A 17,879-nucleotide genomic window follows, 5' to 3' on the forward strand; every position below is an offset into this window, starting at 1 on the left:
AAGTACAACACAGAAAATATAAAGTTGGTCTTAACCTTTCCAATCGAGCACAGGCATTTTGTAGATCTTTTGAAATTAATTTAATGTAGTTCTGAAAGCGTAGTGGAAAAAAAAAATTAGATGATGTACATTGGCTACTTTGGAAAGAATTTTCACATGAGAGGTATATCTACACTGTAGAGGACAATAAAATTTCCATGTACTTTTCCTTTTGATTTTTGAAGGGCTCTTTAGATAATTTAGCTTAGTGATTTGTCCCAGAAGTAAATTTCTAGGAACAAGTGTTTCAAGAAAGCCTTGGGAATGGAATTGCACTTTAATTATAGTTCTACGCAGTGAATATATTCATTTAATTTCATTTTTCTTCCATGGGTGTTGAGCATCTCAACTTCTATTACGGGAGGTAAAACTAATATAACAGGAATAGTTTTAAAATATCTCAAAGAATTTTGAAGACTTAAAAAAAAAACCTTTGAAATTACTTTTGTCGAGCTTGTGTAGCCATGTGATAGAAATAATGCATCTCTCTCCTTGTTTCTCCTCTTTTCCCCCCCTCCCCCACCACAATTGGATTCCACTTGTGACGTCCAGTTGGAAAGATGGTCTGGCGTTCAATGCCCTCATTCATAGACACAGACCAGAACTTATTAATTATGATAAGTTGAGGAAGGTATGTAAGAATTATATTTTTTTAGATCTTTAACTTGGTTTGTTCATGGTTTTCTCAAAACTAAATAACTGAATTATTAATCCAGTCTGTCAAACCAGATGCTGTGACGTCTAAAATTTAAATTCTGTTACCAATCCAGAATCTAGAAAAGAAAACTAGTGGATTGTCATAATGTCTTGTTTGGTTCCTTAATTCCCTTCAAAGCAACTAATTTACCATCCTCATGTTGGCTAGAAGTGACTTCATACCTGCCAATACCTGGATTGAAATAATGCAGACACTAAATTCAGTCACTGCAAAGTCCTCAAGTTCCAAGAACAGATCGAATTCGGAAGCCTGTGCCATAGACCATGAACCATACTCCTGCATCACTTCAGTGCATTCAATTATGTAGGCATGTAGATCCTTCAGAAGATGTTGAGTGAGAGCAATTAGCTTTTGGTGTTATCGAGGCAATAAACCTTGTGGCATCAGGTCAAACTGGGTCAAAGAAGCACCCACCCGTCTCTCATCTATTGTCCTTTCCCAGCTGATGAAATGCTTGTGTTGAACAACAACTGATCAAAACACTGAAATTAGAAGGATGCCAAATGTACCCTGTGGGGGAACTACAGGTCGCTGACTAACCTGGCGGAACCATGAAGATTCTGCCGCAATGGGTAGTGAGTAAACAGTACAAGTGAGGAACTTTGGAAATGACCAAGGGTATGAGTCAATGTTCACTGGCACTGAAATTGTGCTAAGTGAGTGACTTGGAACAGATTTGACAGCACAAAACTGGGTGTCTCAAAGCATCTGTGAACTATTAGAAATATCTGTTTGGTACACCACGAGTGCATGTTAACTATAGAGTTTCCCATCTACAAAATGTACTGTGCATCACTTCCCCAAACTCGTGACCAGCAAGAAGCACAAGGGATTCATACACAGTAGACCACTTACAGCTTCCCCTTCTAAGCCACATATTATCCTCACTTGGGAGCATTGGTGTTATCCAAATCTGTCACCACAATAAATACATTTTATACATACAACACAGTAACAGGCCCTTTTGGCCTACGAGTCTGTGCTACCCAGTTTAACCTATAGCCCCTGGTACATTTTGAAGGATGGGAGGGAACTGGAGGAAACCCATGCAGACATGGGGAGAATTCGTTACAGATGGTGCGGGATTTGAACTCTGGTGCTGTAAAGGCGTTGCACTAATTGCGATCCCAACCATGGCGCCCCAGTATTGTGGGAGACCCTTTACCAGAAGCAGTATTGTGGGAGACCCTTTACCAGAAGCAGTATTGTGGGAGACCCTTTACCAGAAGCAGTATTGTGGGAGACCCTTTACCAGAAGCAGTATTGTGGGAGACCCTTTACCAGAAGCAGTATTGTGGGAGACCCTTTACCAGAAGCAGTATTGTGGGAGACCCTTTACCAGAAGCAGTATTGTGGGAGACCCTTTACCAGAAGCAGTATTGTGGGAGACCCTTTACCAGAAGCAGCATTGTGGGAGACCCTTTACCAGAAGCAGCATTGTGGGAGACCCTTTACCAGAAGCAGCATTGTGGGAGACCCTTTACCAGAAGCAGTATTGTGGGAGACCCTTTACCAGAACCATCTTGAATGCATTCGATGATAGGTAATAAATTCTGGCTGTGCTAGAATTTATTGTCTTTTCTGTCACTTGAATCACGGGGGTGGGGGAGGAAAAGGGGGGAGTTGCAGTGTGTTGGCATTCAGTTTTTGGGGATGGTTAAACCTTACTTTGTATGTCTTATAATAGAGAAAATTATTCCAGGAAGTAAGAAACTTGAATTCAAATATCTCATATCCATGATTTTTGATATTTGACTGTTTGGTTCCTTACCTGGGCAGGATGATCCTCTCACAAACCTGAACAATGCCTTTGAAGTGGCAGAGAAATACTTGGATATACCCAAGATGCTGGATGCAGAAGGTGAGTCATTTTATTATGTTAATAGTAAATGAAGGGAACACACTTGGTGATTCAATTGAATTTAATAACATAGCAAAGGACATGACATACATTTTCTATTTTTTTTGTACAATTTTTTAATTAAAAAAAATTTATGCATATATATATATATATATATATTGAAAGTATACAAAAAGAAAAATATATATGTTAAAAACAAAAACCCCCTCATCTACCCCACCCATCCATTAATGCTAACTAATATATGAAGGTGAGAAAAGGAGATGTCAATAAAAATTATTAATAGATATAATGGAGTTAAGGGTTACCAGTGGGACAGGCTCACAAGAGTCTTACACCTTCAAACCAAAATGTTGTAAATATTGGCTCCATACTTTCAGGAAAAAATTATATTTATTATATAAATTGTTATTTTCTCGACAAATACCTGAATGTAATTCAGCATGCCACCTCTTCATCCCATAATTCATATTTGATTTCCAAGTAATGGCTATGCATTTCATAGAAACAGCTAAAGCCAATTATAAAAATTCAATTTGATACACAGCTGATTGTCATTTAATACTGACGATTTTAATATCATCCAACAAAAAGAACATTGGATCCTGTGGGTGTTTAACTTTTAGTATTTTCTCCAAAAATGTTTTAACTTGCAACCAGAAAAGCTTTACCTTAGAACACTCCCCAGTAGAATGGGGAAAAAAGTACTAATCTCTTGACCACATCATAAATCAGACAATGTTAAATTAAATTAATTTAATTTTTGAGGAGATAATCTATATCTAACATTAATTTTCATCATGCTTTCTTTACATAATAGTTTCCAATAATTTTCATCTATTGAAATCTTAAACTTGATTTATGAATTCCAAACTTGCAAGCAAATTTTTGAAGTGTAAAATTTATTTGTTAATCCTCTTGAGATGTGAACTTGCTGTTAATTCATCACCAACATGTTACTGTTAGTAAGACTTTGCAGGCTGGCCTAACTATGCAGTGCTCAAGTGTTAGCTTAACACCATTGTGTATGACAGGAAGAGTCAAAAAGGAAATGTAGTAAACAGATTGAACATCATGTTAAAGCTTTCGAGTGTTACGGCATGGACTAGTAGGGCCGAACTGGCCTGTTCTGTGGTGTAAGTGGTTATATATGGTTATATGGAGTCCTTGACCCTCAGATATGGTCATCTTTGCGCTGCTTCGGGAGAGCTGTTCAACCAGTGCTTGTGATTGCTTTTGAGGGTTACTTTAAAGCCTACTTCGGAGAAAAATCTATAAAGATCTAATTTTGGTGCAGTTTATATAAAAGAGGTTTTTCTAATCACTGAATAATTGTTCTTTTAGGTAGTCAAGTAGTTCTGGTAGTAAGAAGTAATGGAAAGTTGAGTAATTTTTGCTTTGAAACTTTGCTGCTCAGTAATTTAAGATGAATGACCGAGTACAGAGTGGCTGAGTCCTGTTCGTAATTTTGGATCGATACATCTAGAAAGGTTCATTGCTCCTTGTTCTGTTTACCCTGTCATCGGGGCTGGTGGATCTTTTTTATTCTGTTGAATTGACATAAGCATGCAAGTTGAAGAGAAGCGGGTTCTGGCCTTATTCTTGATGTGGGGGTATTGAGGCCTGTTTGGCTGGTGGAAGTCAGGGATATGTATACTTTTTTATTGCAGCACTACCTGGAACATATTGACATTTCTATGAATTTTGGAAAAGTCACCAAAATTATTTGTGGTTTTGCTCATAGCTCTTGTGATATTGAGACCGAGTTTGGTGTTGAACTGTTTAATTGATACTACCTCATTTAAAAAAAAATATATAACTGACTTAATTTTTTTTATTCCCAAATCTCAATATGTGGCTAAGGTATGGCAGATGTTGGAAACCCAGGTCAAATAATACCTGTGGAAAAGGTCTGTAATGTCTGCAAGTGAGCCAAACCTGATTGATTTAGAGAGCATATTTTTACCATTAGTACTGTGGACTTTGCCAAAACTGGATTATGTTTACAACAGGTACACTCAACCTGAGGAACAAAAACATGACTGTTTAACCCTTTAGACTCCAGCCATTTTAACCTATCATAATAAATAACGGTCAGTGATCAGGACCGGGATTCAAATCCTACACTATCTGTAAGGAGTTTGGATGTTCTCCCCATGTCTGTGTGGGTTTTCCCCAGGGGCTCCAGTTTCCTCCCATCGTTCAAAACGTACTGGGGGTGTCGGTCAATTGGGTCTAATTGGATGGCGGGGGCTTATGGACTGAAAGGGCCTGTTACCGTGCTGTATTTCGATGAATTTGCTCCTTCTCGGGAGACTAGCTTTCCTTTGCCATCTATTACAAACCCTCTAACTCCCACAACTACCTTGACTACACTTCCTCACACCATGCCCACCATAGAATGTCAGCACAGGCCACATCACTCCATGGATCATTTAAATCCTCATCCGTCAGCAGCACGTCAATATCTTCTGGCAACTGCTCCAAAAAAGCATGCTAGAACATGGAGTTGTTCAAGTGAACCGGTACGGACTTGAAGGGCCGACAATGGCCTGTTTCCATGCTGTAAACGGTTATAGGGTTATGTCCCCTGCAAGGATTTTATCCCCTTCTCACAATTTCTCTGTCACCACTGCATCTGTTCCCAAGAGGTCTTCCAGTCCAGATCTTTCAAAATATTTGCCTTCTTCCACAAACTTGGCTTTCCCTCCACCCCATTAACTCACCCTCACCCACATCTCTTCCATTTCCCTCTCATTTGCCCTGCCCCTTCTGCATCCAGACACAACAAACATAGGATCGCCCTTATCCTCACCTACCATCTCACCAGACTCCACATCCAACACATTATCCTCTGGAATTTCCAACACTTGTAACAGCTTTCCCTTTCGGCCTTCCGTAGGGGCTGCTCCCTCTGTGACTCCCTCGTGCACTCAACCCTACCCACCAATTGCCCACCCGGCACCTTCCCCCATGGCTGCAGCAGGTGCTGCATGTGCCCACACTTCTGCATCTGGTATTACTTTTTTGCCCCTTCCTACTTTGAATAGACTGGACACAGATTGGAAGATTGCTTCGCTGAGCATCTTCGCTCTGTCTGCACCAGTGACAGAGACCTCCCAGTAGCCAGCCATTTCACTTCTGTGACATGCTCACGTCTGTCCATGGCCTTGTGTACTATCCCACCAAGACCACCTGCAAATTGGAGGAACAGCACCCGATTTTTCCACCTGGGCACTTTCCAGCCAGATGGCATTAACATCGACTTCTCCAGTTTCTGTTAGCCTGCTCTCCTCTTCCCCCACCCCCTTCCCCTCTCTAGTTAATAACATAACAACATAACAATTACAGCACGGAAACAGGCCATTAGGCCCTTCTAGTCCGCAACGAACCAAACACCCCTTTCTAGTCCCACCTCCCTGCACAATGCCCATAACCCTCCATCTTCTTCTCATCCATAGACCTGTCCAACCTTTTCTTAAATAATACAATTGACTCCGCCGCCACTATTTCTCCCGGAAGCTCATTCCACACGCTACCACTCTCTGAGTAAAGAAGTTCCCCCTCATGTTACCTCTAAACCTCTGCCCCTTAATTCTTAACTTATGTCCTCTTGTTTTAATCTTTCCTCCTCCACATCCACTCTGTCTATCCCTTTCATAATCTTAAATACTTCTATCAAATCCCCTCTCAACCTTCTACGCTCCAAATAATAAAGACCTATTCTGTCCAATCTCTCCCTATACTCTAGATGCTTAAACCCAGGTAACATTCTGGTAAACCTTCTCTGCACTCTCTCCACTCTGTTTATATCCTTCCTATAATTAGGCGACCAGAACTCCAAATTAGGCCGCACCAACGTCTTATACAATCTCAACATCACCTCCCAACTCCTATATTCCATGCAATGATTGATAAAGGCCAGCATGCTAAAAGCCTTCTTCACCACCCTATTCACGTGAGTTTCTACCTTCAGGGAACGATGTACCGTTACTCCTAAATCTTTCTGCTCTTCTGTATTCATCAATGCTCTCCCATTTACCACATATGTCCTATTCTGATTCTTCTTACCAAAATGAAGCACCTCACACTTATCAGCATTAAATTCCATCTGCCATTTTTCAGCCCACTTTTCTAAGCAGCCCAAATCCCTCTGCAATCCTTGAAAACCTTCTTCATTATCCACTATTCCACCTATCTTAGTATCGTCTGCATATTTACTAATCCAATTCACCACCCCATCATCTAGATCATTAATGTAAATAACGAACAACAATGGGCCCAATACAGATCCTTGAGGCACACCACTGTCACCGGCCTCCAACCTGACAGACAATTATCCACTACCACTCTCTGGCCTCTCCCTTTCAGCCAATGTTCAATCCATTTGACTATCTCAAAATTTATACCTAAAGACTGCACCTTCCTAACTAACCTTCCATGTGGTACCTTATCGAAGGCCTTACTGAAGTCCATATAGACAACATCCACTGCGCTACCCTCATCCACATTCCTAGTCACCTCTTCAAAAAGTTCAATCAGATTGGTCAAACATGACCTTCCTCCCACAAATCCATGTTGAGTGCTCCTGATCAGACCCTGTCTATCCAGATGTTTATAAGTACTATCTCTAAGAATTTTCTCCATTAATTTACCTACCACAGACGTCAAACTTACAGGCCGATAGTTGCCAGGCTTCCTCCTTGAACCCTTTTTAAATAATGGAACCACATGCGCAATGCGCCAATCCTCCGGCACTATCCCCATATCTAATGACATTTGGAAAATTACCACCAGAGCCTCTGCTATTTCCTCCTTCACTTCTCTCAATGTCCTGGGGAAGATCCCGTCTGGTCCCGGAGACTTATCCACCTTTATATTCCTCAAAAGCCTTAAAACTACACCTTTTGTAATCTTTATATTCCCCATATTTACCCAATTTGCTTTTTTTATCTCACATCTCCCAATATCCTTCTCCTTAGTGAATACCGAAGAAAAGAAACTGTTCAATATCTCCCCCATTTCTCTAGGCTCCACACACACAGTTTTCCGCTCTGATTTTCTAAGGGACCAATTTTGTCTCTAGCTTTCCTCTTACCATTAACATATTTGTAGAACTCTTTTGGATTAGTTTTCACCCTGCTTGCCATAGTTTCCTCGTACCTTCTTTTAGCTTTCCTAATTCCTCTCTTAAGATTCCTCTTACATTCAATGTATCTCTCGATTCGCCCAGTCATTCTTCCTCCCCTTTTGCTGTCTCCTCCTCTTCTTCACCTATCACCTCTTGCCTGAGCGACCACACCTCTGCTCCTCCTGCCTTTTTTTTTTCAGACGCCTGCAGACATTTTTCCACACCTCGATGAAGGGCTCAAGCCCAAAATGTCAGTTATATTTACCTTTGCTATGCTTGACTTGCTGAGTTTGTCCAGCATTGAGTTTTTACTTTGTTTACTCTGGGCTGGTTCCATGGGTCAATTTTTACAGTTCGAACACCAGTATGATGTATAAAACCAGACCAAGAAAACAGAGACCGAGTCCAAAGGGATAGATTGTAAAATTGAAGAGTATTTTGTGAATAAAATCATGATTCTCCATCCATTAATATGGATTTTTAAAAACTATTTGTATCAGAAAGAATGTCCATAAGTCATGAAGTGGGTGTCCTGTATCATGAATGCTGTGTGCAGATTAAGTCAGATCCTTGTGCAAAGAATTTTTGTTTGAAATTGTTGTTGCCAGGTTTTGCAGGAAGTGCTTTAAACCAACTTCAATAAAACTGAACATCATTAATGTAGGAAATGAATTTCACTTGGGAATGATGGTGCAGATGTTTCCTTGCCAAGTGTAAAGCTAAACAAGGGTTGATGTGGACATGCTAGAAGATTATAAATTGTCTTGTGGAATGCTACAGTAATGTTGCAGCAAGAATGTTTTATTTGGCTGATGAACAGTTTTTCTCCAGATTCTTTGTGCTGTTTATCCATTCCTATAAGATGAGCCAAACAAATTAAAAACAATGTGGAGTCTAACTTGTATGCACGTTAACTTAGCTGAACTGGATTCTTGGTTAAAGTGCACGTTGCTTCTTCCGAGTGCTCAATTAGTAGTCAGTAGGCCCTTTCAAACTGCTGTAAACTGGGCAATTTGTCCGGTTAGTGCCCAACTCACGTGGCAGTTAGAAAGGGTCCGACCTGGTCAGTGTGGTCCTAATTCAACTTGGTCCCTGACCTACCTCAGAGGAAGTCAGGGAACCCAGTTAAACTTAACTAGATCGTGTTCACCTGTGACTTGAACAGGAAAGTAGCCCACCCGGTTACTCCTGTGACGTCAGTGTTTGCACACTGGCGTCACAGGGAAACCCCTGGCTGAAGTACCTGCTACGGTTAGGGGGGGAGGGTGAGGGGGGTTGGAGAGAGGTCATTGCCGTAGTGGGGCGTGAAAGGTCACTGGCGCTGGGCAGTGAGGTCGCTGCCGCGGGGTGGGGGGAGATGGTGAGGGTGGGCTGCAAACTGCTGCAAATGCCACTCTGGTTCGCAGTGACAACATTGGTTTGTGACAGTGGGACGTTGGGGGGGGGGGGGGCGTGCACGCGATTGATAGGGTGGGTGGCGACTGACGGGAGGGTGGGTGACTGACTGAGAAGGGTGGTGATTGACTGTGGGTGGTGACTAATGGGGGTGACCTGATGGCAGGTGGGGGCGTCTTAACGATAGTACCCGTGAGTGCGTGACACATCACTTATCCCGTCATTGTGGGGGTGGGATCCCCCTTAAATCACCGGGTTGGCGATTTAAGGGGTCAATCTCCCTGCAGTTTAAAAGGTGCTTCCAGCACCTTTGCCCCAGTAATGCATCTGGGTTCCAGGAGAGCTACCCAGGCACTGCAGTTTAAAGGAGCCTAGTGACTTTCACTAGAAAATGCATTTGCAGATGCTTGTCAAAGATGAGTCTTGTGTTGAATTGAAAGCTATATTTTGATCACTTTTCAACAGCGCAATTTTTAAGGTTCATGTTTTATCAGGGTGTGGCTGTGAGCCAGGTGATAAATTGCATTGTTTAGTTTTGAAGGACTATTAGCTGTTGTGCAGACTTAAAGCCACATTACATTGTTTACAGATCACTTCAGGGTGCAGAGAGGGATTTTGCATTAATTTACATTTTTAGTGGAAGAATCTTTAGAAGTGTTTTTGAATTTAAAGCTAGGTTGTTGAACTTGGCATTATAAAGTAAAATCTATGGGTGGTTGCGTTATCATAATGCAATTAAAACCTCAGTTTCCTGATTCAGTTTGTATTTAAAAAAACCACTCCTTTCATTGATATTGGTGAAATAGTGGTTACTTGTAGCAGGAATGCCCAATCTTTGTCAGTGAAATTCCAATGGGTATACACAGGCTTTATGAAATGTTCCCATTAATTCATGTTCCCATGTATTCATGAAATTTTCAAATTGCAATGCTCACTAGGTGGTCATTGGGGGATCAGAGGTGGAGTGGGTGAGCAAATTTAAGTTCTCGGGAGTCACCATCTTGAACCCAACATGTGAATGACATCATGACGAAAGCACGTCAGCGCCTCTACTTCCTCAGGAGTTTGCAGAGGTTTGGTATGACATTGGAAACCCTGGCAAATTTCTACAGATGTGTGGTGGAAAGTGTGCCTACCGGCTGCATCACGGTCTGGTATGGGGAGACCAATACCCCCGAGTGAAAATCCCTGCAATATTTAGTGAACGCAGCCCAGCACATCACCAACCCTCCCACCATCGAAAAAATCTCCAGGGAATGCTGCCGTCGAAGAGAAGCAGCATCATCGAGGATCCACCCCACCATGCACTTGCTCTGTTTTAGCTGCTGCCATCAGGAATGAAGTATCGGTGCCACAGGAACAGCTGCTCCCCCTCCACCATCAGACTCCTCAACAGCAAACTCAATCAGGGACTCGTTTAAGGGCTCTTATTTGTGCACTTTATTAGTTTTTCTTCTCTGTATTGCACAGTCAGGTTGTTTACATTTCTTGATTTGCTTACAAATGTACATGGTTACATTTTTTGAATATGAAATCTATTAGTATCTACCTGTCCATGAGGCAAAAATGTAGAGGGCAGCTGTTTTAAAACTCATTTAAGAATGAGAACAGAAGGTGGGAGAGTGTCTTGTACGATTTAGGCTCATGGTCTTGCCCTTCAGAGATCTCTTTCTCTTCCATCCTTTTCTCATCTGTCTGCAGCTTTTTTCCTCTTTCATAGTACTAAGGTGTTGTCCTGAAACATTCGCCACAGATATTATTTGACCTGAGTGTTTACAACATTTGGTATTTTTTGTGCAAGTAGATCTATTCATTCAGTTCAACAGTTTTTAAGCTTGTAGAATTTTCAAGGCAAATGTTTTTTTTTCATGTATACAAATATGTAATTTTATTTGACTCCAGCTGACTTTTAATATGGGTTAAATATAATAGTTTACACTACTAATTGGTATATTTGAAGTACTAATGGCATTATATGGTCCAGCACAATTCTTCACATTTTGTTGATTTAATTTTGTCATGAATGTGGCTGGTATCAAATTTTTCTACAGGTTGGAATAAACTTTCTATAATTTTCACAAATTATAGATCATTATTTACCTGCATAAGTTTACTCTTAAACATTCTGAATATCTAATGGGCTTAAATGTCATTCATTTACCATTCTGTGGTCTCGTTTATCCTATGACTGGGTTGGTTTGAATATCAGACTTACAGTGATATGTTTATTTTTTATGCTTTTTGCTGGTGGAAAACATCGCTAGTTCACATTAATTTTATAGAACGTTGTAAATCCCCAAATAGAAGGTTGTAAATATACATACAGCACGCTTTACTTGCTACATTTTGTGAAAATGCCTTGATGGTTCAAATGAATAATTTGGATTTGATGGCTCACGGATAAAAATTCGCAAATAACTGAAGTGCTAGTTGTTGACTCGAAGCTTCTCTGATATTTTTGTTTACCCACAGACATTGTGAACACTGCCCGCCCTGATGAGAAGGCTATTATGACCTATGTCTCCTGCTTCTACCATGCCTTTTCAGGAGCTCAGAAGGTACCATGTCATCAAGGACCCATTTCCTGCAACACTGATCTCTTGCTTCTCTTTCAGCTGTCCTTCAGATTTTTAATTTCTTGGTTCCAGGCATGATGCTGCATCTGTGCTCTTGCACACCGTATGTTGAGAGTACTTGTTTTCCTGCTTGTGGCATGATGCGACCTTATTCTGCTAACTTTCTTTCTGCACAGATATTGTAGGCACTCTCAGGCCAGATGAAAAGGCTATAATGACTTACGTTTCATGCTACTACCATGCCTTCTCGGGTGCTCAAAAGGTGAGCTCTTGCCTCATGCAAACATTCTATGCTCCTGTGTGCTTTGGTCTTCTCTGGTGTGCTCATTTCTTATTGTGAGGTGGTAAACATCTGATTCCTTAGTTTGTATATTGTGTAAATGTTCGGACTATATATGAACTGGTGGCATTTTTAAAGCATATGCAGTGTACTTGTAAGCAAATGAACTGCTCTGAAACCATGATATTTTTGACTCAACCCTCAAACTATGTCCAGTAAATCCACTTCCTCTTTACCGTTTCACCATATCCAGTGATATTTCTGAATTTATTGATTCTTTCTGCATGTTCTTCCCAGCCACCACTATCCTGTTGAAATAGTCTCCTTTCACACTTTCAGTTAAAATTCTGGCCCAGTAAATCCCCTGCAATCCAGAATTCATGCAACCAGGAGAAAAAAAGTAGTGGAAAATAAATAGGTAAAAAAAAATATGAAAGTTTAAAATTGGTGTGCCTCATCGTTAGTTTTCCCCATCTTGCAATACGCAAACTCAAGCAACGGGAGAATTCACTCATCCAGCATCTACCAGTCCTCAGAGGTGCCAGATATTAGGGGTTTTACTCTATTGGAATTTTCACCAGAGATTCCAACTTTTTGAAATTTGTTTTCCCGTTTTAAGGAATTCATATTAATGCCTGAAAATTAAATTTCAGATGTGAATCATATAATGTTAGAATAAAGTCATAATTTTATCAATGACCTAAAACATTGAACTCTTAAAATTTTTATCTGCGCTAAGGGAAAGTAGGATTCTGGGTAGAAGAATTCTAGCATTCAGCGCTTTGGGGGGGGAAAAAAAGTTTAATTTGTGAGGAACTCTTTCATTATCATTTTTTATCCCATTTCAAATTAATTTTTCATTAGGAGTAACCTCTTCTCAAACTGAATATAAAATGGATACTAGCCAGTGGATACAAATCTAGTCATCTTATCTTTCACCGTTTGCAACTTGGATGGAATTTCAACAGTGATGATGGATGGTTAGGTCTATAATAAATATAGACACTTGAATGACTTGATTTTTCTTTCCTGGTCTTTAACAATAAATTTCTACCAATTGATTCTCAAGATGATTAATAATTCCTTGATGACAATTGAAAGGCTAAGTGTTTTACTCTCATTCTTAAATGAGCTTAAATATAATTTTTAAACCAATTTACTCTTGGTCTATAGCATCGAGCAGCATTTCAAGATACTCAATATATGTGCAGATATTTCCAACCTTTGGGTAACAGTCCTAAAGATGGTATTACGTATAAATTTTTGTACATTTAAATTTATCCTTTATTCTAACGTCGTGAGAATGTTCTTCCTGTCTCTTTCCTTTTCTGTGTAGACCCTTTGTTTCCATCAGTGATGGCCAGCTCTCATCTGCTTTTGTTCTGCCTGTATACTTTGTTTTTGCTGTGTTACAGGTACAAAGGCCTTTTTCCTGTGACCTTCTTTCCCCTATTATATTTTGGCCACTGACACTGAGTTTGTGCTTTTTGGAGTAATGTCCATACTCTTCCCATTTCACATTCTCTCACTTAACATGGTCATCGAACGGTGCGATGTGATTTGCTGCATGTATTGTTTCTGAGTTAAACAAGACTTGTACCTTGGAAGTCTCTTTATCCTGCTTAAGTCGCTGTTAATAATTCTTTGCTAATTCATTCTGCAAGAGTGCATAGACAAATGAAGTCAATCATTTAAATGTAGATTTGGGCACCTGTATGGTTGGAAGCTGAATCATCGATGACATGTTTTATGTTGTGTTTTTCCATTCTTTGTACGGGATTTACAGGACTGATCAATTATAAATGTATTCGTTATCTAATTAACCAATTGGCATGTTTTTTTTTCAATATCTTGATCTGGCTTTGTTATGTTAGTGGTGGATTAGCATGCAGCATGTTGCACATTAGTATCGATCCGATGTGTAGCATTTCTTAAGTAATCCTGGTTGGAGTGTTGCATGTTTGTACTTGTGTGGCCAGAATCCATAGTTGCTCACTGCTGCCTTTGAGGTGAGGTAAAAACCCTTTAGGGCAGATCCAATCCTTTAAATATAAACTCTTTATTTAATTTCAAATCACTCACTTTTGTCACTTGCCTCTGCCTTTACTTTCATTTGTGTAATTTAAGCTGAATTTATTGAGAACATAAATTCTTCTGCATAACCCACAGAATAGCAATTTTACTTGTCACATTTGTTCTTGGAATTGAAAGGTGATTTTTATAAACTTTAATAGCAACATTTTTAATATTGTGGCCTAACAACTCCACAAATCTGATTCTGTTTAAATCTTGCATAATTTTTTCCACAAATTTTAGTGTTGTGGCATTTCTAACCATGTATCTGTTCCCAATAGGCTGAAACTGCAGCCAATAGGATCTGCAAAGTTCTGGCAGTTAATCAAGAGAATGAACAACTCATGGAAGATTACGAAAAGTTGGCGAGTGATGTATGTATTTCACATGAATACTGTACAGTGCAACTTTGATTATCCAAAATGGTGGGGACCACTCCTATGTCAAATAAACTTATTTTTAAAACTTGTGTCAATGCTTAAACAACAAGGGAAGGCTTTTTAAACATTAAAATAATGTTTAATTCTCACCAAAAAAATGCTGGCTGCTGCCAATCACTAACCACTGCCGTAGATCCCTGGGGAAGCTTCCCAGGCCATTGGAACATCACTGGCGAATCAGCGGGCTCCTGCTTTCCCGGTGAGTGGAGCTCCCGATGGTGGAGTCATCCTCCCCCTAAGCCTACCACACACACTAGGGAGTCCAGTGTGCACGTGTAGTAGTGAGTTCAGTTGTGCTGGGGAAGGAAGGATAGAGGGAGTGTGTAGGCGAGGGGAGGGAATGCCACTGAGCCAGAGGTCGGAAGGCTGTTCTCCTTGATGACCCCAGGACAAGGGATTCTTCCAACCACTTGTGGCTTGAAGACAGTAGCACACTGTTTGAGAAGGAGAGTTAGAGAGAAAAGTCAATAGGGGTAGGTAAAAAAGAACTAGAAAGAAGGAGTTATCTGAAATGGGACAATCATCGATCTAATTTAATGTCAGATGAATTTTTTTTTCAACACGCGAGGTCAGTTTGGCTCAAAATAAATTTCAGATAAATGAGGATTTCTGATTTGTTTCGGATATCCTCATTTATCCAAAATTTTTTTAAAAATTGCAGACAAATGAGGATTTCACAGAATCGGACTTAAGAAAAATAATTTTTTGCTGAATGACTTGAAGTGAGTATTGTCTACACTAAAGCAAGGTATTTAATATAAATGCCATCTTTTTAACAGGGGGGGAAAAAAGATGATTGTTTATAATTTACAATGGAATTAAGTTTTTAAAAAAAATGGAAAAACTGAAAAATTAGTGGAATGTCCTAACCTTTCTGGTTCAAGTACCTCAGAGGAGGAGATCTGTGTTCCATACGAGGACTGCCCCTCATGTCACTCCCATTACATTAGTGATTGATTTTGAAATACCCCTTAAGCTGCTAATGCCATTCTTGCCAGTGACACAAAAATCTAAGAATTGTTTTTAAAAACATTAAAACACCTTGCAAATTCTAGAAAGATGTAATTTAGCTTTTTAAATTAACCCTTCTCACTGTACTGAGTATTTTGCAACAAATAAATTTGATTTCCATTTAGAAAGGTTTGAAGACAGTGTTTTTAAATTTAGACATACAGCACAGAGCCCAATTACACCAAATTGGCTTTCACCCCCAGTACACTTTGAATGGTGGGAGGAAACTGATGCCCCCAGAGAAAACCCGCACAGATACGGGGAGAATGTATGAACTCCTTACAGATTGCGCCGAATTGGAACCTCAGTCCCGATTGCTGGAGCTGTAACAGTGTGTTAATTGTGCTGCTTTGAAATTTCTGATTTGTAATTTTCACAGCTGAGCACTTAGTGCGCATTCATGTAAACAGTGTACAAAATTCCCTTGATTTGGAGAAGGTTCCATGAGATTGGAAAATAGTAAATATATTCTTGTTTGGAGGAGGAAGCAAATAATGGGAAACTGGGCGTCTTAGCTTAACGTCTGTCATGGGGAAAAGTTCAGTTGTAGCACACGTACAAATTGAAGATGTTTGGGCAAAGATAACATAGCCTTGTGAAAGGGATTTGACCAATTTATTGGGATGGTTGCAGTGTGTTGTGGGTGAAGGGGAGCAACCATAAAGTTCATGTGTAGAAAGTGACATTAGTGTGGATAGAAGATTGTCTCGCGAACATGAAAATGGGTCTTAGTTGGCAAGATGTAATAAACAGAATGTTAATGATTGGTGTTGGGACCACAACATTTTGATTTATGTAATTGTACGTTTGCTAAATTTACAGATGAGGTAAAGATGGGACACCCAAATTGTGAAGAGGACATGGAGGGATCTAGATAGACAAGCTGTAAATAATTAGCAAATAATGTAATGTAGGGAAGTGTGAATTTGTCTATTGTGAGGAGAATAAAATCATCCAAATGATGTGTGGTCCTGTAACAACTCGATATCATAAAAATGTTTTTGGACCATTAAAAGGCTACCATTGGCATTGAAAACCTTGTCTATTTCAGTTGCATCCTTGTATGTGGTTCAACTAGGTGAAGGAAGGTGGAATTGAACATTCAGCCTGTGACAATTGCTGTTTGCTGTTAATGGTGCAATTTTGTTTTTACTGCTGAATATTGTGACGTGCATGTATCTTTACAAGGGAAAATTAATGATTTTAAAAAGTAGCTCAGAATTCTATTGATGATCACAAGCGTTTTCTTGTCCTAGTTATTGGAATGGATTCGCCAAACCAAACCGTGGCTTGAGAACAGAGAACCTGAGAAAACAATGCAAGCTATGCAGCAGAAACTGGAAGACTTCCGCGATTACCGGCGTGTTCATAAACCTCCGAAAGTGCAAGAGAAGTGTCAGCTTGAGATTAACTTCAACACTCTTCAGACCAAACTCCGCCTCAGCAATCGGCCAGCATTTATGCCTTCTGAAGGGAAAATGGTTTCGGTAAGAAACTATTTTTTGCTCCAATTGAAACTGGAAAATTATGAATTCTGACTTGCATGACCCTGTGCAATTTAGCTCTTCAGTTTTCAATGTCCTACTTCCTCTTGCCTTCCTTGGCTATCTGCAAACATTTAACCTCCTCTTCACTCAGTTAGTTGCACAGTGGATTGCAGTCCCACAGGTCCTGCTCATATTTTGATATCTTGTTGAAATTGTTTTTCCTGTGTGAAGTGTTTTCAATTAGAACCTAATCAGTAGTTTCCTGGTTGAAATTGGTTAACCTGCCATTGCTCGGGAATAAATCTGGGAGCTGGCTATTTGGTTAGCTGTATGACAGTAGGTGATTTTAAGCTGCAGCCCTCCTGGGACCCAGGTGCGATTAGTAGGGCAAAAGTTGCTTCCAGCACCTTTTAAGCTGTGGGGGGATGGACCCATTAAATCGCCAACCCAGTGATTTAAGGGGATCCCACCCCTGCGAAGTTGCGGTAAGTGATGAGGCATGCACTTAGGGAACTATCAGCAAGTCCTACCCCCCTCCCCCCCCGGCCCCTCTCTTCCTCCAACCCCCCCACGCGGCACTGACCCCCCTCCATTCATCCCCCACCCCCAAGGAAGCGCACTTCTCTCCTCTCCTACCCCGCCTCCCGCCCCCAATCATGGCATGCTCTTCAGCCTGTTTCTCTGTGACACCAGCGTGCAAGCACTGACGTCACAGGAGTAACTGGGTTGGCCATTTTTGTTTTCGAGCCACCGGTGGACAAGACCTAGGTAAGTTTAACTGACTGCCTCTGAGGTAGGGCAGGGATCCAGTGATTTTGGAGTCCGCTGACCGGGTCAGATCCTTTCAAGCTGCCTTGTGAGTGGGGTG

The 17,879-nt window shown here is 40.5% G+C and overlaps 1 protein-coding gene across 2 annotated transcripts in view; it reads left to right on the forward strand.

The window, feature by feature from the left end:
* Positions 1 to 17,879, forward strand: part of LOC138748163 (alpha-actinin-1-like) — a 118,134-nt gene that overhangs the window by 53,343 nt on the left and 46,912 nt on the right. The window contains exons 6-10 of one of the 2 annotated variants that reach the window (XM_069907932.1): positions 592 to 670; positions 2,537 to 2,618; positions 11,617 to 11,702; positions 14,355 to 14,447; positions 16,781 to 17,011. In XM_069907932.1, the coding sequence (XP_069764033.1) occupies positions 592 to 670; positions 2,537 to 2,618; positions 11,617 to 11,702; positions 14,355 to 14,447; positions 16,781 to 17,011 (571 nt within the window). Of the gene's footprint in view, positions 1 to 591; positions 671 to 2,536; positions 2,619 to 11,616; positions 11,703 to 11,896; positions 11,983 to 14,354; positions 14,448 to 16,780; positions 17,012 to 17,879 lie in introns of both variants that reach the window. The other variant, XM_069907931.1, reaches the window with a different exon arrangement.

The sequence above is a fragment of the Narcine bancroftii genome, chromosome 13 (genome assembly GCF_036971445.1).
Source record: "Narcine bancroftii isolate sNarBan1 chromosome 13, sNarBan1.hap1, whole genome shotgun sequence".
In the NCBI taxonomy this organism is placed as follows: Eukaryota; Metazoa; Chordata; class Chondrichthyes; order Torpediniformes; family Narcinidae; genus Narcine; species Narcine bancroftii.